At 44.5% G+C, this 21,729-nt stretch overlaps 1 protein-coding gene across 3 annotated transcripts in view; it reads right to left on the bottom strand.

Annotated features, from left to right (window-relative positions):
- The window catches only part of PRKCSH (PRKCSH beta subunit of glucosidase II), a 306,309-nt gene that overhangs the window by 243,167 nt on the left and 41,413 nt on the right, over nucleotides 1-21,729 (bottom strand). For all 3 annotated transcript variants that reach the window (XR_013622808.1, XM_068114189.2, XM_068114202.2), the window contains exons 3-5: nucleotides 20,762-20,857; nucleotides 20,617-20,674; nucleotides 293-410 (exon numbers count right to left, since the gene is read on the bottom strand). Coding sequence is in view for 2 of the 3 variants with exons in the window: in XM_068114189.2 (XP_067970290.2) it covers nucleotides 293-410; nucleotides 20,617-20,674; nucleotides 20,762-20,857 (272 nt within the window). In the remaining variant the exon portion in view is untranslated. The remainder of the gene's footprint in view (nucleotides 1-292; nucleotides 411-20,616; nucleotides 20,675-20,761; nucleotides 20,858-21,729) is intronic.

A 21,729-nucleotide genomic window follows, 5' to 3' on the forward strand; every position in this document is an offset into this window, starting at 1 on the left:
TTTTTTAACTCTCACAAATAACACAAACCATGACGACAATGTTTGCACAAAATCAAAATGAAGCCACACTACAACCACCAAAAATGCTTGTGAATCAGCAAATAAGATTCGAGTATTTATGAGGAAGCAGACACATTTCAGAGATTGGACAAGATGTAAAATTGCAACACAGATAGAGAAAATAAAGAACAAAACAAACAAACAAATTAATAAATAAATAGCTGAATTGCACAGCCATGATAATATTCTGGAGGACAAGCCTGACCCCCAAAAATATATATATAAAACATACCTGCTTATCTTCCTTATTCTTCTTGCCCTCTTCAATGAGCTGTTGCTTCAATTTAAAGCCTTCTGCCGCAACTTCTGCTTGTTTTGCCAATAATTCATGCTCTTTGCGACCGAGGTCCCTGGAGTGGGGGAAATGCGTCAAGAAACTATAGTCAGAAACAATCTCCAGAGATAAATCTGAATGAACATCCCCCAAAATATCCTAGGGGTAGGTTTGCGGTTGTCAATTCCACCCAGTCTCTTGATCACGTAGAAATCGACCTGGAAGTTATTTCTTCACGCTATTAGTTTGTACAAGTGTCAGCCATTAGGGTTTAAACCCCATGACTCAATTGAGTATAACATCTGAAATTATATATCGTGCTTCTGAAAACTGATTTGAACTCAGCTGCAGGCAGAGGCGAGTGGACAAAATGTGGTTTCGAGGCTCGACGTGCAGGGTGGATCCTTAGCCCAGTAAACAAGTCCTTGAATGTATGTGCCAAACAGTAGATAATATGCTCGCGACCTACGTACAGGAAAAACATGTCGCTAAAACGCCTTCTTCGCAAAGGGAATAATTAATTATATATCTTTGTAGTTTCTAGTATGTCTCCTAAAAACAAGGACGTAACCAACCTCGGGAGAAATATAGACATTACATATCCTTGATTGTTAATGTATTCAGCACGTGTATCCAATCATTCATCTACCATTTAGCCTAGTGTATGAGAATATTTACTTCGGCCTGCGCTCGGGTCTGATATGTTTAGATAAAGAGCCAAAAAAGCTCAGCCTATCCCATGCTTACATCTGTTTGTCCAAGTTTGGCCTTCTGTAGGAAGGGACAATGGGAGGTGTTGTCGTTATGGCCCAGGGTTTGCTATGTCTTTAGCGCAGATTCTTGTCTGATATTTTGCTATAAATGAAATGACTTTTTGCTTATTTTTCAGCGAGTGTCTTGAGGAATTGCCCGCTGCGTGTTAGGCGGTGCATTCTCGAGCCTTGCTCCACACTGTGTGTTTGTAATCGATCCCATTAAACATTGCTGCTCTGATTCTTCTTCTTCTTCCTTCCCTTGAGGTCTTCGACCGACAATTTTGGTGTCAGAAGTGGGATCATCCAAGTGTGCAGACGAGGTGGACCCTCACGTTCCAGGTCGGAAAGGAGGCCTGCCGGCACCTAATTTGGGTAAGCAATTTTTGCACATCGAAATTGAAGCCTCCTGCCTTGCTTTGGACGTGTGGACCTCTGTCGGCTGTACCACCTGGCTTGCATTCCGAACCATATTTAGTTTAAACCAGAGCAGCGGTGGGTAATGAATCGATTATACAGGGCGCCCGAGATAAGGAGGGATATCCCTCAGGTAAGCTTCCTGCGTGGGAAGCAGGTAGACCCATATGTGGGTGATAGATAAATAGGTGTTAAGTTACTCCGGCGTGAGAACTGCGTTTAAGGTTAGGAATCGGGGGGCGACCCGATCTTAGGACTACCAGGAGGGACTAGCCCAAGAAAGGTAGGACGATGAGTATTTTAAGTTAAGCTACGCACTGAATGTGTTGGAGTGAGCACAGGTATTTGTGTATAAGGGAATGAATGATCTGTCATTGCAGCGTGTATTTGTGTTTATGGTGTGAGTCATTGAAGTGTGTCATGGATTGACAAGGGGTTCCCCAAATTGCCTACGGGCGTTGGGCAATCCGGATGAGTAAAATTGGGAGTGAAAGTCAAAAATGATAGGCTGACACAAGTAGTGTTGATTGAGGTCAGAAGTGGTTACATGCATTACGAATGACATATCAGCCAATGTGGACTGCTCTGTGTTCATTTGTAGACTGAACTAGTTGCCAATTGCATCATACATTTCAGGGAGCCATGGTGTTTGGACATGACATCGTAACTTTGGCTTCTACTGGCAGGATGTTTGCACATGGAGTGTACAGATCACTGTGATGATCCTCATAAACCAGAATATTAACACACTTGATCATACCATAATAAAAGCCTCAAAACCTTTGCTGCTATTTTTTTTTTACCCTCACTAGAGGGTAACCCTCCCTTTGAAAAGGACAAGGTATTGCATTTGTGTCCATTTGTTTGTTTGACTGTCTGTCTGTCTGTCTGTCTGTCAGCACAGAATAAATATGATTTTCTCTGCAACCATTGGTCCGATTGACAGAAAATTTTCACCATAGGTGCATCTCCTCCTGTATAACTTTTTAATGATAAAAATGATAAACTTTTTAACGATAAACTTGGAAAAACCGAAAAACTTTGCACCTCTATATCTCCAAAAGCACTGTGTAGAAAAAATTGAGACATGGCTCATTGTAAATAACTCTCCATGGGAAATAACGTGTTGATGATGAAGTCATAGATGCCTCCATTATGACATCATAATTTGATAAGTTCAAAACTTCATCCGATGAAGATGAAATTTATTGAGCGTCATCTAGGATTCCAGCTTCCGGTCCGCTCGAGCAAGGAGGCTTGCTTCGATCTCTCCACAGCATCGAAGTCCTTTCCAAGGGTGTGGTGCTGACCGGGCCGCCGTGGTGTTCGCATTACAGCCTGACCGAATATCGTTGCTTCGTGGCTGCTTTCCGCCGCCGAAATCCAGCGCGGCTTGGGCGATTCTGCCCCTGTTTGGAGAACACCCAGCGAGGCCTTCATCGGGGCCGAGCGAGCAAGGCTTCCGCTGCCGAAATTCAGCGCGGCTTGGGCGATTTTGCCCCTGTTTGGAGAACACCCAGCGAGGCCTTCATCGGGGCCAAGCGAGCAAGGGCGTCGGGACCTGGTTCGCGCCATTGACCGAGTGGTTCGCACCAACCAGAGCTGTTTTCGGATGACGTGCTGATGTCCTTGGACTTCGTGCCAGGCTCTGGGCCGACGTGGTGTGTGGTGCTGATATTTTGAGAGGCTTGATTTAATACCCCAACCTCTCAACCCCACCTCCTTTTCTGCTACCCCACCGTTATTATTTGCTAGTATTTTTAGTGAAACCCCACAATATATTATATCCTTATATATATGTGCACATTATATACACAAAGAATTAAGTTAAGCACCCCCCCCCCTTTTTTTTACAACCTCGCACATTACAAGTTTGTTGTCGTCAAAACAGTGTAATATACCCATGATATTGCTATATTTTCTGGAGAAGTGATATTATGGTCACATAAAAACATAACAATCATGCCGTTTTCAATATTTTATTCTGAATAATTTAAGGTGAAATTTTTTGGGAATTTTAGGCATATTTTCACCTCAATTTAAGTATGGAGCTATAGGTCCATCACGGACAGTGTGGATGACGTTTATGTTTTCTAACGTACAGTCATTGTTCTGAGAAGACCTCTAGCGATCTTTGCGTCAATAACGTGTGTAGGACCCACGTGATCGGATCACTGACTCAACCCTACGTCTCATAGACCCTGTAAGCCGTCGTATGCGTTGCTGTGGCAGGTTGAACCCCCTCGAGCACGTTTGGGACATGTTGGGACGACAAATTGCGAAGATGGTCCCTCCAATAGCCAATCTGGATGAATTGGAACGTGCATTACATCGGGAATGGAACAACCTGCCACAGCAACGCATACGACGGCTTACAGGGTCTATGAGACGTAGGGTTGAGTCAGTGATCCGATCACGTGGGTCCTACACACGTTATTGACGCAAAGATCGCTAGAGGTCTTCTCAGAACAATGACTGTACGTTAGAAAACATAAACGTCATCCACACTGTCCGTGATGGACCTATAGCTCCATACTTAAATTGAGGTGAAAATATGCCTAAAATTCCCAAAAAATTTCACCTTAAATTATTCAGAATAAAATATTGAAAACGGCATGATTGTTATGTTTTTATGTGACCATAATATCACTTCTCCAGAAAATATAGCAATATCATGGGTATATTACACTGTTTTGACGACAACAAACTTGTAATGTGCGAGGTTGTAAAAAAACGGGGGGGGTGCTTAACTTAATTCTTTGTGTATATATATGTGCTTATATATATGGACTTCCGCTTCCGGTCCGCTCGAGCAAGGAGGCTTGCTTCGATCTCTCCACAGCATAGAAGTCCTTTCCAAGGGTGTGGTGCTGACCGGGCCGCCGTAGTGCTGGCCGGGCAAACGTGGTGTGGTGCTGACCGGGCTGACATGGTGTGGTGCTGACCGGGCCGCCGTGGTGCGGTGCTGAATGGGCTGAGGTGGTGTGGTGCTGACCAGGCCGACGTGGTGTGGTGCTGACCGGGCGACGTGGTGTGGTGCTGACCGGGCCGCCGTGGTGTGGTGCTGACCGGGCCGCCGTGGTGTGGTGCTGACCGGACCGCCGTGGTGTGGTGCTGACCGGACCGCCGTGGTGTGGTGCTGACGGGGCCCCCGCAGCCATGATGCCCCCCCACCCCCAGAGTTTCCATGTTTTAAACGTTTCCCAGTGTGTACCCTGGATTAGAATAGGTACACCGTATCCCTGCGTGTCGTAAGAGACGACTAAGAGGGTTGGCGTCAGGAAGGGCATCCGGCCATAAAAACATTGCCTCAAAAAGAGAACCATGACAATTACAACTACATATGGGCAGGGTACAGCCTGAAGTGGAGATCGGTTTCTGAGGTTTGGGACATGGAATGTAGGGACAATGACAGGGAGATCAGGAGAAGTGGTGGAAGTATTGGTCAGAAGAAGAGTGGACATATGTTGTGTGCAAGAGACGAGATGGAAGGGAAGTGGTGTGAGAATGGTGAAGGGTAGGCAGGGACAGAAATACAAGTTTGTGTGGCAAGGGTGCCTGGAGGGCGTGAATGGTGTTGGTGTCCTGTTTTCTGAGGAGTTTGTAGACAGTGTGGTGAGTATGACTAGAGTGAGTGATAGGTTGATGATGGTGAAAATGATGATTGGAAAGCTCCTGGTGAACGTAATCTCGGGATATGCTCCGCAGGTTGGTCGGAGCGATGAAAATAAGGACAAGTTCTGGTGTGCGATAGAGAAGCTGATGGAAAATGTGAAAGATGAGGAAGTTGTTGTGGTAGGAGACCTAAAGGGACATGTGGGAAGGAGTATGGATGGTTTTGAGGGAGTTCATGGGGGTTACGGATATGGTGTGAGAAATGGAGAAGGTGAAAGGATTTTGGAGTTTGCTGATGGAGCTGATTTGTTGATTTGTAATACTCAATTCCAGAAAGAGGATAATAAGCTTGTTACATACACATCAGGTGGGTCGACGACAACCGTTGACTACCTGATGGTGCGTAGGCGAGATAGGGGGCAACTCCGGGACACAAAGGTGATCCCGGGGGAGGAGGCCGTTTCACAGCACCACTTGGTTGTCTGCAACATAAGGGTGAAAGGTGCGAGGAGAGCTCGGCGGGTGAAGTACCAACCGAGAATGAAGGTGTGGAGGTTGAAAGAGGTGACAGTAAGGGAGGCATTAAAAGAGAGGCTGAGTAGGGTAGAGGATGATGTGGTTGAGCTTGAAAGTGGTTGGATGTCAATGTCAATGAAAGCTAGTCTGTTGGGAGCCGTTGGTGAGGTATGTGGATGGACAAAAGGACCACCAAGGCACTCGGAAACATGGTGGTGGGATGATGAAGTTGGAAAGAAGATTGACGAGAAGAGGAAGAAGTTCAAGGAGTGGCAGAAGGCGAAGGGTACGGGAGCAGAAACAGCAGAGCATGAAAGTTATAAGGCAGCCAAAAGGCTGAAAGAAAGAGGTAGCAAAGGCGCAGGAGGCATGTACGAAAATGTTCGGAGAACGCTTGGATTCGGAAGATGGTCAGAGAGCAGTATTCAGGATTGCAAAGCAGAAAGCGAAAGAGAGGTGTGATGTGATGGGGGTGGGTTGCTTGATGGATGAAATGGGACAAATCGTTGTGGACCCAGATGGAATTAAAGGAAGATGGAAAAGATATATGGAAATGCTGTTGAATACAGAGAATGAATTGGATGGCAACATAGAGAGTAACCCAGGTTTAGGACCGGCAGAGAAGATAACTGAGAAGGAAGTTGAGGAAGCGATAAAAGCAATGAAGAGGAGAAAAGCGGCAGGGCCGACGGGAGTTGTGGGAGATATGTTGAAGGCAGCAGGAAGTTGGGGTGTGAAGAGAATGACAGAGATCTGTAATCTGGCGGTGAAAGCGGGCCGCATTCCAGTGGATTGGGAACTGAGTACCCTCGTCCCTCTATACAAAGGGAAAGGTGACCCTCTAGAGTGTGGATCGTACCGAGCATTAAAGTTATTGGAGCATGGAATGAAGGTATTGGAAAGGGTGTTGGAGAGGAGGATAAGGAAGAAAGTGAAGATCGACGAAATGCAGTTTGGATTTATGCCAGGAAGAGGAACGACAGACACGCTTTTTATTGTGAGGCAGTTGCAGGAGAAGTACATGGAGAAGAGGAAGAAGTTGTTTCTTGGGTTTGTTGATCTGGAGAAAGCATTCGATAGGGTTCCACACAAAGTATTGACATGGACAATGAGGAAGTTAGGAGTGGAGGAATGGTTGATCAGAGTAGTGATGGCAATGTACAAAAGAGCGCGCACAGCTGTAAGGACGAAGGACGGGAACAGTGGTGAGTTTGAGGTGAAGGTGGGAGTGCATCAGGGGTCGGTACCAAGTCCACTACTATTTGTAGCTGTGATGGAGGTGCTGGCTCAGAACGTAAAGGAGGGTTTACCGTGGAAGTTGTTGTATGCAGATGATCTGGTGTCGATTGCGGAAAGTATGGATGGACTGAAGGAAAAGATGAACAAGTGGAAGGAATGTATGGAGACAAAAGATCTGAAGGTGAATATCGGAAAGACGAAGGTGATGGCAAGTGATAAAGCATGTGGTGAGGTGGAAAGAACTGAGAAGTGGCCCTGTGCTGTGTGCAGGAAGGGTGTTGGACTGAACTCCATTCAATGTACAATGTGCGCTGAGTGGGTTCATCAAAAATGTAGTGGTCTGAGAGGGTCATTAACCAGTGTGGCAGCTACATTCAAATGTAAGGTGTGCACAGAGGGAACTGCAGATGGAGGAAATGTTGAGTTGGATCTTGGAGACGGCGTGAAGCTGGAAGGTGTGAAAACATTTTGCTACCTCGGAGATATGCTGAATGGAGAAGGTGGATCAGACTCAGCAACGGTTGCTAGAGTGAGATGTGCATGGAAGAAGTTTCGGGAACTGAGTGGCGTGCTGATGAGGAGGGGAGTGTCGTTGAAGCTGAAGGGAAAGGTGTATGCTACATGTGTGAGAAGTGTTATGATTTATGGGAACGAGACATGGGTAATGAACGTAGAGCAGCAACGAAGGTTGGAAAGGGTGGAAATGCGAATGGTTCGATGGATGTGCGGAGTATCGTTGAGAGAGAGGAAGACAAATGATGAATTGCGAAAAATGATGGGAATAGAGCCTGTGATTGATGCTGTGAAGAGAAACAGGTTGAGATGGTTTGGTCATGTGTTGAGGAAGGATGAAATTGAAAGTGACTGGTTGAGAAGAGTGATGGAAATGAATGTAGAAGGAAGTAGAGGATGGGGAAGACTTGGCTAAAGATGGTGGAAGAAGAAATGCGGGCAAGGGGGTTAACAAGGAGAGATGCAGAAAATAGGGCAAGATGGAGAAGATTGTCATGGGGACCGCAAGGCTAACCCCCGCTCTTGCAGGGAAAATGGCCTTAAAATGCATGTTGTATCTAGGGATAAATTGGTGGAGAAAAAAAAAGAAAAGAATGATGACATCATCGGTCACGTGGTTCGGCCACCATATTTGTTTAACACAAAAGCCTTAAAAACGACGAAAACCCGTCCAGGCGAGGGTCTGCAATCTCTGATTGCCCTTCCTTGTTTTTCATTTGAAGAGTATATAAAAACAGTGCCACAACATGATGTTCTCTTGGTCGCCAAAATTTAAGGCAAATACGTCAGTTAGTATTGTGTATGAGCCTGGGACGAAGTTACTGCATGCTTCTAATCAAATGTTGGATAATATTGTTGTGGAAATGACTTCTAGGGATTAACATTGCATAGCATAGTTTAGTTATATCCCGTCGTAAATTAATAGAGTAAGTGCGAGGTAATCAATTGTGATATAAAATATGGTGCCTTAAGTATTGACAAACGATGGCAACCCTCCCTAATGCATGTCTTAAAAACTGCCATCCCTTTGAGCCTTGAATTAACTAGTGAGGTACCCGTGCTACGCACTGGTGGAAGGCCAGAAGCAAACAGGCAATGCAGATAGGGCAAATGCTAAAGCATGAAACCAATAAATTCCACATTCCTGTAGCACCTTCAGTCGCACGTCAGGCATGGACAGCAAGTTCGTGAAGGACATCCATGAAAAACATACCCGTTCGCAAAAAAACGGGTACGATTGTTCCATACCCAGTCAATGGCGAATCTGCATATGGCGATCCGCGAATTTCACGTTTAGAAAGTAGAAACCGTCACGGCATTTCGTCATTCACTTGAACTCGATATCTCTTTTTTCATTCCAAACAGCATAACTCCAATCACAAATTAAAAACCATTAATATTAAAAAATAAACTTTTAACAACATTCGTGACATAAACAAATATTTAAATCATGATGTGAAGTTCCGTACGGTTGGGTGAATACAATTACGAATTCAAAATCGTAATTGTATTCACTCAATTCCAATCATCAAGTGATACTTTATAACAAAATACTGTTTTAAATGACGGTTGTATTGGGATATTATCAAACCAGCTCATTGCCGTAATCTGTCCACTTCCGCATTCGACAGGTTCGTAATGCATCAGGATTTTCCTCAATTCCACAATAAAATGTTCATGAAATACTGTTCAGCCATTTTTTATTTTCATGTCATGTTCTTTTGGTGAATTATTGTAGGATTATACTGCAGGGGTTCTAGGAAATCGTTGCAATCGGTGCAGCCGTTTTTACGGTACCCGGGACAATAACGTTATGCGGGAGTCCAAACCTGAAAATGCTGGAGACCAAAGCTGAAATTGGAAAAACAATATAGCCTATTTTACTTCAGGGGTTCCCAGGATTACCCACCCAAAATGTTGTTGGATCGGTTCAGCCGTTTTTGCCGTACCTGGGAACAGACAGACAGAAATTTGGTGAATTATAGTAAGATGTTCTACTCTCCGCAATTAATGTTTAATAAATCGACATCGACAATCTGGGTTTGATTCCTGGTCTGGGCATGAAATTTTCCCACATATGACAAATAATGAATTATAATCCTGTTAATTTATTTAATTGAATTAATGTTCAATGAATTCATTGGAATTAATGTTTTTAATTAATGTCTTGTATGCCTTTTTCGAATCTGGGTAGGCCATGCTGCAGTTAAGGCAGGAGAAGCAGCTCCAGAGCCATAGCCACTGTGCCGCGATACCCTGACCATCAGGGTGAAAGATCAGGGAAGGGTCGCCCCACCCCAGACTGGTCTTCAGCCCAAAGAATAATGAGCAGGGAGGGGCACGGCATGTCACAGCATAAGAAGGTGAGGGCGAAGGTTAGAAAAGGTGGGTACACCGGACGGAAGCCAGGGAATACCTGGGCGCCACCTTGCAGAAGGCTGCGTCAGTCTGAAGGCTGCCAAAGGAGAGCCACACCCCCCACCCAGCCAGGCCTCTCCACGTCCTCACAGGTGAATATGGCTGCTGTAAGGACACGTTTTACCTGCCACTTCCTTCGGTTCCAAGCTGTATCTCGCAGCACAGCTCAGTTATTTCCTGCCTTCAGTTGGCTATCAGTTGGCTATCAGATCAGTTGGCTATCTCGAGTGGTATGATTGGGCCTGATAAGGCTTAGGATATTTAAGGCTCTTCCGATCATTCGTTGTTTTGTGGGTACGTATGTTTAGTAGTGGGTAGGGGGTTTTGTTGATTGCATCATCTGTTGTTATTGCTTCTCTTTTGTAGTCCCACAACATTATGCCATTGAACATTAAATATACGTATCAGGTCTCGGGGTGAATTTGAGCTGTAGTGATCGTTATTGCAATTGGGCAAAGTCCTGATTGGTTAGGGGCGATCGGCTTTATAACAAGACCGCGCCATGCCCCTCACTGGCTCCGCTCGGCCGGTGATTAATGATCAGGCGCGGCGACACCGTTGTCTCCCATAAGAGAAATAATACCAATTTCCTTCACAACCCCGATTCAACTCCACCTTGAATATGGAAACATGCATGCAAGATATATAGTTGATTGAGATGGTCCAGAGGCAGGTGACTCGACTAGTACCTGAACTGTGAGGACTCCCATATGAGCAGCAGTTAGAAGCCCTAAATCCATGTTTTATAGGTGCCACAGGGGTGATGCGATCACAGTGGACAAGCCCCTCCATAGGAAACTACAAGTACCAATAACCTTCTTTATCTCTCCACCACACAAACCACCACCATGTGAGGACACTCTAAAATTGTACAAGCACAGATCCAGACTTGATGCGAGGATTAAATATTTTAGCAAGAGGTTAATCTATGAATGGAACAACCTCCATGCAAATGTCATGGAGGCAGACAGTAAAAGCCTCTAAGATGAAGATTGATTGGTATTGGTAAAACTAAAAGTTCCAAGTCACTTGGATGTAGTGTACATGTAAGAAAAGGTTTTAGAATAGTGAAGTTGCACCCAATCCATGTCGTGAAGACTGTGAAATATATGGGAATACTAACCCGTACCACAATGTGATGTGACATCTTTCCTCTTTTCAAACAGCATTACTGATGACCATCATGGGGGGGTGCGGGGGGAGGAGGAGCGAGGAGGGGGATTCTTTTTTTGTTTTGGACTACATGGTCTAGACTCATGGAAGAGCTATGGCTCAAAAAAAATAAATTCAGGACACAACATAAAGGGAACAGCAGGAAAAAAAGGTGGAAATGCCAGCAGCAGGGCAGAGGGAAAAAATAGACGGAGACTGACAAACAAGGGATGCAGGTAACGATGAGGGCTAAGGGAGGACACAATGGGTGGACAAGATGGATAACATGAGCACCATTTTTGGGAGGTGTGAGGGGTGGTTTAGCAGGTGTAGAAAAGATCATGATTTTGGATAGGGGATGAATTGAGATAGTGGTGAACAGCTGTCTTGAAGAACTGGGGGAAGAATGAGATTGAAGAAAGTATGGAAGGTGGTTCCACAGGTGGAAAAAAAAAAGAGGAACAAATGAGTGGAGGTGAGCAGTGGTTCTGGATTTAGGCAGTTTCACGAGGAGGGGGGTTGCTGGTGGACCACATGCATCCTCCAAATACCTGAGGGGGACAAAGCACGGAGAGGACAGAGGGTACAAGTCTTGACAAAGTGCCACCAGGTTTTATAGGGAGACAAGTTTGAAAGTTAATTCTTGAGATTGATCAGATAGTGTTATTTGGCTCTCTTAGGAGTGGACATACACTTGTTGTGGACTTGTGGAATGATCTAAGATTGCCATCGGTTGGATTTGCCTTCCAGGAAGAGAAGGCAAGTTGTTTCAGAGCAACTGCCTCACCATTGGATCCAGTGTGCCATAGGCAGGAAGAAGGGTAGGATAATTGAAGATGAGATGGGATTAATCTGTGCATGAGAGAAAGCAGGTTTCTGTGGAAGAATTCCCAGGCTAAGTTAACATGAGGGCAGTAGATATGGGAGACTAATCCTGAAGAGAGATGGCTGCTTACAGTCCCTGCCAATCTGCTTTAGTGAAATGCCAGACTAGCCAGCGTTGAGGCAGCTCTCTGAGAATAGCCAAAGAGATGTTGACTTTCACAAGCCTATGATCAGATGAACCAATTGGAGCAGATGAAGAGCAGGAGACATTTGTGGGAAAGTAAGTTATTACCAGATCCAGAAGGGAAGATCAGGCCTGGGGATTTCAGATCTCATCGGTAACCGTTTTTCGGTTCCATGATTTAAGTTTATGGGAACCGATGGGAAACAAAATGCCGTTCCGTGCCCAAACCTAATGGGAAACGATTTTTTTTCCTTTAGAATTTGTAAAGCAAAACATTTGTAATACAAAATTAAAAATGTAGTCTCCAATAATAAATCCTGTCATTTACATGTAAGCAATGTAATTAACGCATGTTCATTATTGAGGTTGATGTTTATTATCAGAGAAGAGCAAATTCTGTCAATTTGATTGTGTATACCCTTATGCAATAAAGTTTTATTCTTATTTTAAGTTACATGATGATTCTCCATTTTTTTTAGAACTGACTTTCACAATATTTTCTGTCTCATGAGTTGTAACGCAAGACGACAACGGAAACCGTTTATGCTTCAACTATTATGTAAACCAACAATGAATCGACCCTCCCTCCCTCCCCCTCCTCCTCTGTTCGGTCTGCACAATTTGAGAACCCCTCCGCGTCTAGCATAGCACTGTACTTACTACTACTGTACATAGTAGTTGATTCTCCCTTATTATTAGGTTTATGATACAGCTTTTCAGAATTTCTACACCACAGAATTAGAGAGAAACAAATCAAAACAAAATACTTATTTCAAGTCAAACTGAACAGTTTAATAACATAGTACAACTTCCATAAGTTTCGGTGTAACAACTTGAAGGTCATAGGACAATTAATGGATTGTATTGCAAACTGTGAGATGTTCCGCAAGTCCCATGTCCATATAATACATCGGAACAACGTGAAAACGTTCGTATTTAAAATCGTGTCCTATAAACTTTAAGTAATATCAAACGTATAATATCAAAGTAGGACTTTGAATATAAATTTCAATACAGATTTTCTTGACAGAATTGCATGTTCGTCTTGCCGAAATCATTGAAAACTGTTGGCCCCTCTCCTTTCAGGTAACATATACATGTACTTTGAGATTTGAGCTTTGCCGGCCTAATTTTGTTTGAAATAAAACTCAACTTCTAAAATAGTTAGCTGAAAATCACACGTGAAGGTAAATACTACATCTTTTTGCCTTACACTGCCTTTCTGCGATGGGAAACGTACTTTCGGTTCCGTGTTTTTGCTATCACGTTACCGACAGGCTACCGGTAACGATCGTTTCCATGAAATCCGCAGGCCTGAAGATTTGCCACTTGAAGAAATCGCAGAAGGAAAGTTTACAGATTGAGTCAGTCCCATGGAGTCAAACAAGTTTGTTATTTTGAATAGCTTATTTCTTAGATTTTCTCTTCTCCACCTAACTTCCCCAAACATCTACCTTTTAACGTTTTAAATGCAACCCCCCCACACCCCCCCCCCCCCCAAAACATTTATTTCCTTCTCTCCTCGCGGGCATGTGCTTGTTGTCTAGCCCTGCCCCCTTTATCTCCTTTTCTTCCACCTCTTCCTTCCATCTCCAGCCGATACTCGCCTTTCCAATTCTAGTTTCCTCCATCTCATTTAACCCTTTCCTTTTTTTTTTTTTTTTTTTCTTTTTTTTTTAATACAAGATCGAGGCTCGTGAAAGAGCTAACATTAATCACACAGAAAGACAAACCGACACATAAAACATATAACATCGGGAGCGGTAGACAAGATGGGGAGAGAGGGGGAAGGACACAAACACAACATTTGAGAGCAGGGACCGAGAGACATGGAGACATCGAGAGATCTGAGAGAGGGCGAGGGCTTTGGGGGGGGGGGGCATGGGAAGGGGGCGGTGGGAGAGGTATAAAACAGATGGACACTGCCAGGACTTCCAGGAAAGAAGTTGGAATTTCAAACAAGGTGGATCTGGGGTGAATTAGCGGGGGTAGAAAAGATCAAGGTTTTGGATGGGGGAAGATAAGAGATGGTGGTGAACAGCTGTTTTAAAGACCTGGAGGGAGGGGTGGGATTGAAAGGAGTGTGGGAGTTTGTTCCAGAGGCGGGAGAAAAGAGGATTGAAGGAGTGAAGGTGAGCAGAGAGTCGAGATTTTGGCAGTTTAACCATCAGAGGCTTGCTGGCAGATCTTGTGCGACCTGTAGGAATATTTGGGGGACAGAGCACAGAGAGAGCTGGGGGAGCAAGGCCGGAGAGGAGTCGGTAGAAGACAGAAAGACCACCTACCTGCCTGCGGTGAGTGAGTGAAAGGCCCTCAGAGATAGCTTCATCGCGGGAGATTCCAATGATTCTGAAAGCTTTGGTTTCAACAGCGTGAAGCCGAGCTAGGTGTGAGGCAGGAGCACCAGCCCATAGGGGAGAACAGTATTCCATTGAGCTGCGGATGAAAGCCTTGTATGTGGTGAGGAGCTCAGGTGTGCCTAGGAAGGACTTCGCACGACGGAGGATGCCCAGTCGGCGACTGGCTTTGCAGGCCAGCTTGGAAATGTGGTTTTCCCAAGAAAGGTCATGGCAGATAGTGAGACCCAAAAGCTTGAGCGACAGAACTTCTTGGAGAGGATTGTTGAGAAAGTAGATGGGAGGGTTGTCCAGTCAATCTTTTCGGAGAGACATAGTAAGAGTGTGAGATTTGTCAGGATTGAAAGACATGTTCCACTTGTTTGACCAGTCTGTGATTTTGTCCAGGTCTTCAGAGAGTGAGGAGGCTGCAGACTGCCGATCTGAGGGAAGAGGAATGGAGCGGCAGAGAGTGGAGTCATCAGCAAAGAGATAGAGAGGATTTTCCAGAGAGTCGGAGAGATCATTGATAAAGACTAGAAAAAGCACAGGGCCCAGCACACTGCCTTGGGGAACTCCAGCCTGAACAGGAAGGGGAGATGAGAGAAATCCATTCAGGGCCACACGTTGACTACGACCAGAGAGGAAGTCCGCAAGCCATGCATGGAGATTTCCATGGATACCATAGGAGTAGAGTTTGGTGAGCAGAGCTGGGTGCCAGACCGTATCGAAGGCACGTGATATGTCGAGGGAGACAGCTCTAATTTCCTGTTTGGCATTGAGGACCTCCATCCATTGTTGAGACAGGAGAAGCAGCATGTCCAGAGTAGAGTGACCTGGTCTGAATCCAAATTGATGATCAGAGATCAAGCCATTGGAGAAGAGGAAAGATTTCATATCCAAAGCAATGATGGATTCCATGACTTTGCTGATAATTGGGAGCAGGCTGATTGGTCTGTAGTTAAAAGGATCTGTTTAAACCCTTTCTCCTTTCTCTGATCTACGCCCTCACTTCAGGGACTTTTCCCAGATTGTTTTTCACGGTTTTATTTAAATATGTTTAAACTTTCCCCTGCAATGTTTTATTCAGTGGTTTATTACAACACGCTGTTTTTCTTCCTATTTAAAAGGCTTTTTTCAATTTCCTCATCAAATCATTCCATTTCAAAAAAAAAATTCAATCTCTTACAATCATTCCTTTCCACATTCTCTAAACTCACCTTCATTCCACTCCTCCTCTATCGTTTTCAAATGGCTCTCTGACTTGAAAATCACAATAAACTCAGTTTGTAATAAATGTCGTTTTTCATTAATCATCCACTTTCTAAACTGCCCCTGCACCCATCCCCTCCTAAACTTCCCCCTCATCCCTCCCCTCCAAAACTCCCACATCACCCCTCGCTTTCAATTCTCCCCCTCACCCCTCTCCCCCTAAACTCCCCCCTTGCCACTCCCCTCCTAAACTCCCCCCTCCATTCTAAATCTCCCCTCACCCCTCCCCTTCAAAACTCCTCCTCCTTCAAAACTCCCCCCTCACTCCTCCCCTTCAAAACTCCCCCCCTCACCCCTCCCCTTCAAAACTCCCCCCTCACCCCTCCCCTTCAAAACTCACGCCCCTCACCCCTCCCCTTCAAAACTCCCCCCTCACTCCTCCCCTTCAAAACTCCCCCCCTCACCCCTCCCCTTCAAAACTCCCCCCCTCACCCCTCCCCTTCAAAACTCACGCCCCTCACCCCTCCCCTTCAAAACTCCCCCTTCACCCATCCCCTTCTAATCTCTCCCACCCCCCCCCCCCCCCCTATTATTTTTCTCCAATTCTCCCCCCTCCTCCCCACTTCCATCACATACCTCCACCTTTTCCAACCTTCGGCTTTGCTATGCCTCCCCCTCAAACAACACCTCATTGCGCCTCTTTCCATCACCCTCAAACCTTTTGTCCTCCTCATCCTTTCGTTTCTCCGAACTCTTCTGCAATCGCCAACACACTATCAACAGCTCTCCCCACCTCCCACTCTCACCAGTCATCTTACCCTACCCCTCCCTTCCCCTGTCCTGTACCCGATGCTCCCCCTCCCTCTTCCTAAACGGTATGGACCTCAAACATCCGGGGCCTTCGAAAGATGTGTTTGGCTTCAATAACGTACTTCTGACGGCGCCGATCAATAAAAACAACTTGTTGCTGTTCCATGAGCAGAAAACTCAAACGAAGACAGCACTTCAGAGGAAAATACAGCACTTCAAACAACATGCAGAGTTGTATGGACAAGCATTTGTTGTGCTTGAGAGCCGAGGTGGAAATCTGGAGGAATTTTTCCACCACGAATCTTCATCATCTTCACCTGCACTGTTTTCTGAAGGATCTCTCAACTCCTGTAGCAAGTCAGATTTATTGCCATGCATTATGGAAGCCAGTGCAACTACCAACCCAACAGTAGATGAGGAGCTGGTGGCACCGGATCGGATCATCCGTTTCAAAAGTTAGAACAGTTTGAACTTTTCACATTCCTCTCACGGTGGGTCCATGTACCCCCTATGCCCCCAAGTGCCCCAATGGGGGCTGATCGTTTTCCACTCATACCAAAAATGTTATTCAGACCCCGACCTTCAAGATGATCCAAAAAAGTAAACTTTTGCATCAACTTGAAATTAAAATTAAAATTTCCCAATGCCGGGCACCCCACTATGGGGATTGGGAGATGTAAGGTCAGTACAAATATAGTGAGAAATTGAGTTATTGATGTAAAGTGCAACTCCACCGCCTGGGCGTGGTTCAGGCCTATCAAATTGGAAGAGACAGTAACCGGGAAGAGTCACTAATGAGTCGAGGGCATCCTGTGAGAGAAAAGATCTGTTCAACAGATGATGTCTGGTTTATTTAGCAGCGGCTTGGATGAAGAGATCTGTCAGGCTGGAGCTAAGACCTCAGATGTTTGAGGTCCAACAGAGTTATAGATAGGGGGGAGAGGGGTTGGGATGGTGTAGGATGGAGAGGAAGGGGATACCTTGCAGGAGTAAGGTGAGTCTTTGGGGGTGGGGAGGTGGGTGGTGGTGAGGGGAAAGGTTTGAGTATGTGGGGTGTGGGGGAAGGTTTGAATGTGTGGGATGTGGGGGAAAGTTTTCGAGGGTAGGGTGAGGGGGAAACATTTAGGGAGTGGTGTGAAGAGGGAGCTAGAAAGAGACCACATGAAGCTTTGAAGGGGTGGGGTAAGGGTGGGTGCGTTTCCAGATTGAATATTTCCAGCTCTGACAGATGGAGATAACGATCATGGCATGGGAGATTATAACGGTTGTTAATCGCAAGGAGAAATGCAGTACTATATGAGCGGGAGTGAGGAGGGAGCGAGAAAAGATGGAAGGTTTGTGGATGAGGAGAGCAGACCACTCAGAAAAAAACCTTTTTGAGAAGGAGTAGAAGAGAAATATTGTGATGAAGAAGAATATGTGCAGCATTTGTGAAAGAGATACAGGATTGAAATTCATTCTTTAAATGATTTTTTTTCCCCAAGATGTAACATTTATATTTACATTAACATTTTTATTTAATATAGATTTCGTTTAGAGAAAAGAGGACAGGTGGGATGTAGAACCAGTAGCAGAAGGAAATTCCATAAAAATTAGAATCGTTATGGAATGAAATATAAAGTTTTTTTTGGTTTGTTTGTTCTGATTTTTGAAACAAAGAGAGGAAATAGAAATAGGAAATAGGGAAGCATAGTGTTGAGGAAATAGATGCAAGATACCCAGGAATACACCCGGGACTAATGGGCTAAATCACGGCATACTTTCTATCAGAGGAAGGCCTTGAAAAAAGCCCTTCAGGCCTTGACAATATGAAATGAATAGTACAAAACAACGAACGGATTTACTTGAAATATTGCACAGGATAAAACACAAAACACCGACGAAGACGCGACAACAAAAACACGACTAATCCTGTTCAGAAAGCTCAGCTTTAGTGAGGTGGAAACGAGCAGCTAAATGTCAGCATGCACGTGCAAAAACCCTGAACAACAACAACAACAACAACAACAACAACAACAACAACAACAACATGCATTTTAAGGCCATTTTCCCTACTAGAGCGGGGGTTAGCCTTGCGGTCCCCATGACAATCTTCTCCATCTTGCCCTATTTTCTGCATCTCTCCTTGTTAAACCCCTTGCCCGCATTTCTTCTTCCACCATCTTTAGCCAAGTCTTTCTTGGTCTTCCCCGTCCTCTACTTCCTTCTACATTCATTTCCATCACTCTTCTCAACCAGTCACTTTCATCCTTCCTCAACACATGACCAAACCATCTCAACCTGCTCCTCTTCACAGCATCAATCACAGGCTCTATTCCCATCATTTTTCGCAATTCATCATTTGTCTTCCTCTCTCTCAACGATACTCCGCACATCCATCGAACCATTCGCATTTCCACCCTTTCCAACCTTCGTTGCTGCTCTACGTTCATTACCCATGTCTCGCTCCCATAAATAATAACACTTCTCACACATGCTGCATACACCTTTCCCTTCAGCTTCAACGACACTCCCCTCCTCATCAGCACGCCACTCAGTTCCCGAAACTTCTTCCATGCACATCTCACTCTAGCAACCGTTGCCGAGTCTGATCCACCTTCTCCATTCAGCATGTCTCCGAGGTAGCAAAATGTTTTCACACCTTCCAGCTTCACGCCGTCTCCAAGATCCAACTCAACATTTCCTCCATCTGCAGCTCCCTCTGTGCACACCTTACATTTGAATGTAGCTGCCACACTGGTTAATGACCCTATCAGACCACTACATTTTTGATGAACCCACTCAGCGCACATTGTACATTGAATGGAGTTCACTCCGACACCCTTCCTGCACACAGCACAGGGCCACTTCCCAGTTCTTTCCACCTCAGCACATGCTTTACCACTTGCCATCACCTTCGTCTTTCCGATATTCACCTTCAGACCTTTTGTCTCCATACATTCCTTCCACTTGTTCATCTTTTCCTTCAGTCCATCCATACTTTCCGCAATCAACTCCAGATCATCTGCATACAACAACTCCCACGGTAAACCCTCCTTTACGTTCTGAGCCAGCACCTCCATCACAGCTACAAATAGTAGTGGACTTAGTACCGACCCCTGATGCACTCCCACCTTCACCTCAAACTCACCACTGTTCCCGTCCTTCATCCTTACAGCTGTGCGCGCTCTTTTGTACATTGCCATCACTACTCTGATCAACCATTCCTCCACTCCTAACTTCCTCATTGCCCATGTCAATACTTTGTGTGGAACCCTATCAAATGCTTTCTCCAGATCAACAAACCCAGGAAACAACTTCTTCCTCTTCTCCATGTACTTCTCCTGCAACTGCCTCACAATAAAAAGCACGTCTGTCATTCCTCTTCCTGGCATAAATCCAAACTACATTTCGTCGATCTTCACTTTGTTCCTTATCCTCCTCTCCAACACCCTTTCCAATACCTTCATTCCATGCTCCAATAACTTTATCGCTCGGTATGAGCCACACTCTAGAGGGTCACCTTTCCCCTTGTATAGAGGGACGAGGGTACTCAGTTCCCGATCCACTGGAATGCGGCCTTCTTTCACCGCCAGATTACAGATCTCTGTCATTCTCTTCACACCCCAACTTCCTGCTGCCTTCAACATATCTCCCACAACTCCCGTCGGCCCTCCCACTTTTCTACTCTTCATTGCTTTTATCGCTTCCTCAACTTCCTTCTCAGTTATCTTCTCTGCCGGTCCTAAAACTGGGTTACTCTCTATGTTGCCATCCAATTCATTCTCTGTATGTAAAAACCCTGAAAAAATAACACTGAAAAACAAAACCCACTTGCGAAAAACCCTGAAACGTTTTACGTTTTGTATCCCACTGATGGGTCGGATCTGCATCCGGACGTTAACCAAAATCGGTTATCAACACCGAACCAACTCATCGACCAAGTTTTATCAAAATCAATGCACAACTTTTTGAAATATTGTGCTATATCTCATTTTTTTTGCCCCATATCTCAATGGTGAAGAATCGCTTACAAAGACTTTTTTGAAACATCGTATCTGGATCTTCACCAAAATCAAATCAATTCATCCTTGTCACACACCCAACCTGTGAACCAAGTTTTGTTTGAATCCATCTACAACTCTATGAGATATCCTGTTCAGAGACAGACAGGCAAAGGTGAAAACATAACCTCCAACAATCTTCAGTCACGGAAGTGATTACATCATCATTAGATGTAATATTTCATAGTCACAAGCCATAATAATACACAATACAAATGTTGTTCAGATGAAGAGCAAAAGAAGAACTTACTTGCAAGAATTTTCGCAGACAACTCCACTGTTATATTCATCAGTAGTGTCACAGCAATCTGGGATTTGGGGCAAGTAAAAATAAATCAAACAGTCATATAGTATCCCAACACTTATAACACGCAAAAAAAAGGTTTCGTCCTTACCACAAATGCCATCGTTCACAAGAGAAGAATGGATATTTTGAGGCCTGAATCCAGCGTTCGTGCAGTGGAAAAATCCGTTTGGACATGCAGCTGTTCCTGGAAAAGATGTAAAAGGTCAGAGTGCAACACCACAAACCCTGTTTTACAAAGCAAATGCGAAATAATTTTATATTTTCAAATCAAAGAGATATAGAAATCATAACAGTTCCAAGTAAACATGTTGTGCAAACTTCTATCACTTGCATTATTTTTCAGTATGGCTAGAAGGGCCATATTAACTTTCATGATATGTTGGGTAAGGACTGAAATAATGCTGTGATATTATGTGGTGATACACGTTGAGTGAATGCAGAGAGCTAATGCAAGTGAGAGCATGCAAGATCCAATCAACGAGATTATCAGCATTTAATGCCGGTCTCAAATTATCATTGTCTTTTGAGGATTTTGAAGCTGATCGCATTTAATGGAAGGTAGAAGCCAGGTGTTGCGACTGGTGCCAACACCAGGCCATTAATCGCAGGCTGCTCCACATGCATATTTCAAGTGATTATTCTTACTTGATTAAACACAATCTAATGATAACCAGCAAAACAAAAATTCCTGGAATGATTTACAAAAGTTTTCACCAACGCAATAGCATGCACCATGTTCTATTTAGAATAATATCAAGGAAATGCAAAGTTTTGGTGTCTTGTGTAAGAGCTATCTGGGCAACTGCATGCTTAGTCAGGGTCGCCCAGATGGCAGAGCACTGGTACGGTTCACCAGAGTACCTGGGTTCGATTCCTGGTCTGGGCGTGTAATTTTCCCACATACATCAATTTAATTATTTATTATCTTGTTCATTGATGTAACGATTTTATTTCAGAATTTTGGAAATAATTTTTTTTTTTTTATAGGAGAGAATAGCACAGAATTGTATATGTTTTTGGGAACCGATGGCATCTTAATTCTCCCAGCAATTGTAA

Source organism: Myxine glutinosa, chromosome 1 (assembly GCF_964187855.1).
Source record: "Myxine glutinosa chromosome 1, kmMyxGlut1.1, whole genome shotgun sequence".
NCBI classification, from domain to species: domain Eukaryota; kingdom Metazoa; phylum Chordata; class Myxini; order Myxiniformes; family Myxinidae; genus Myxine; species Myxine glutinosa.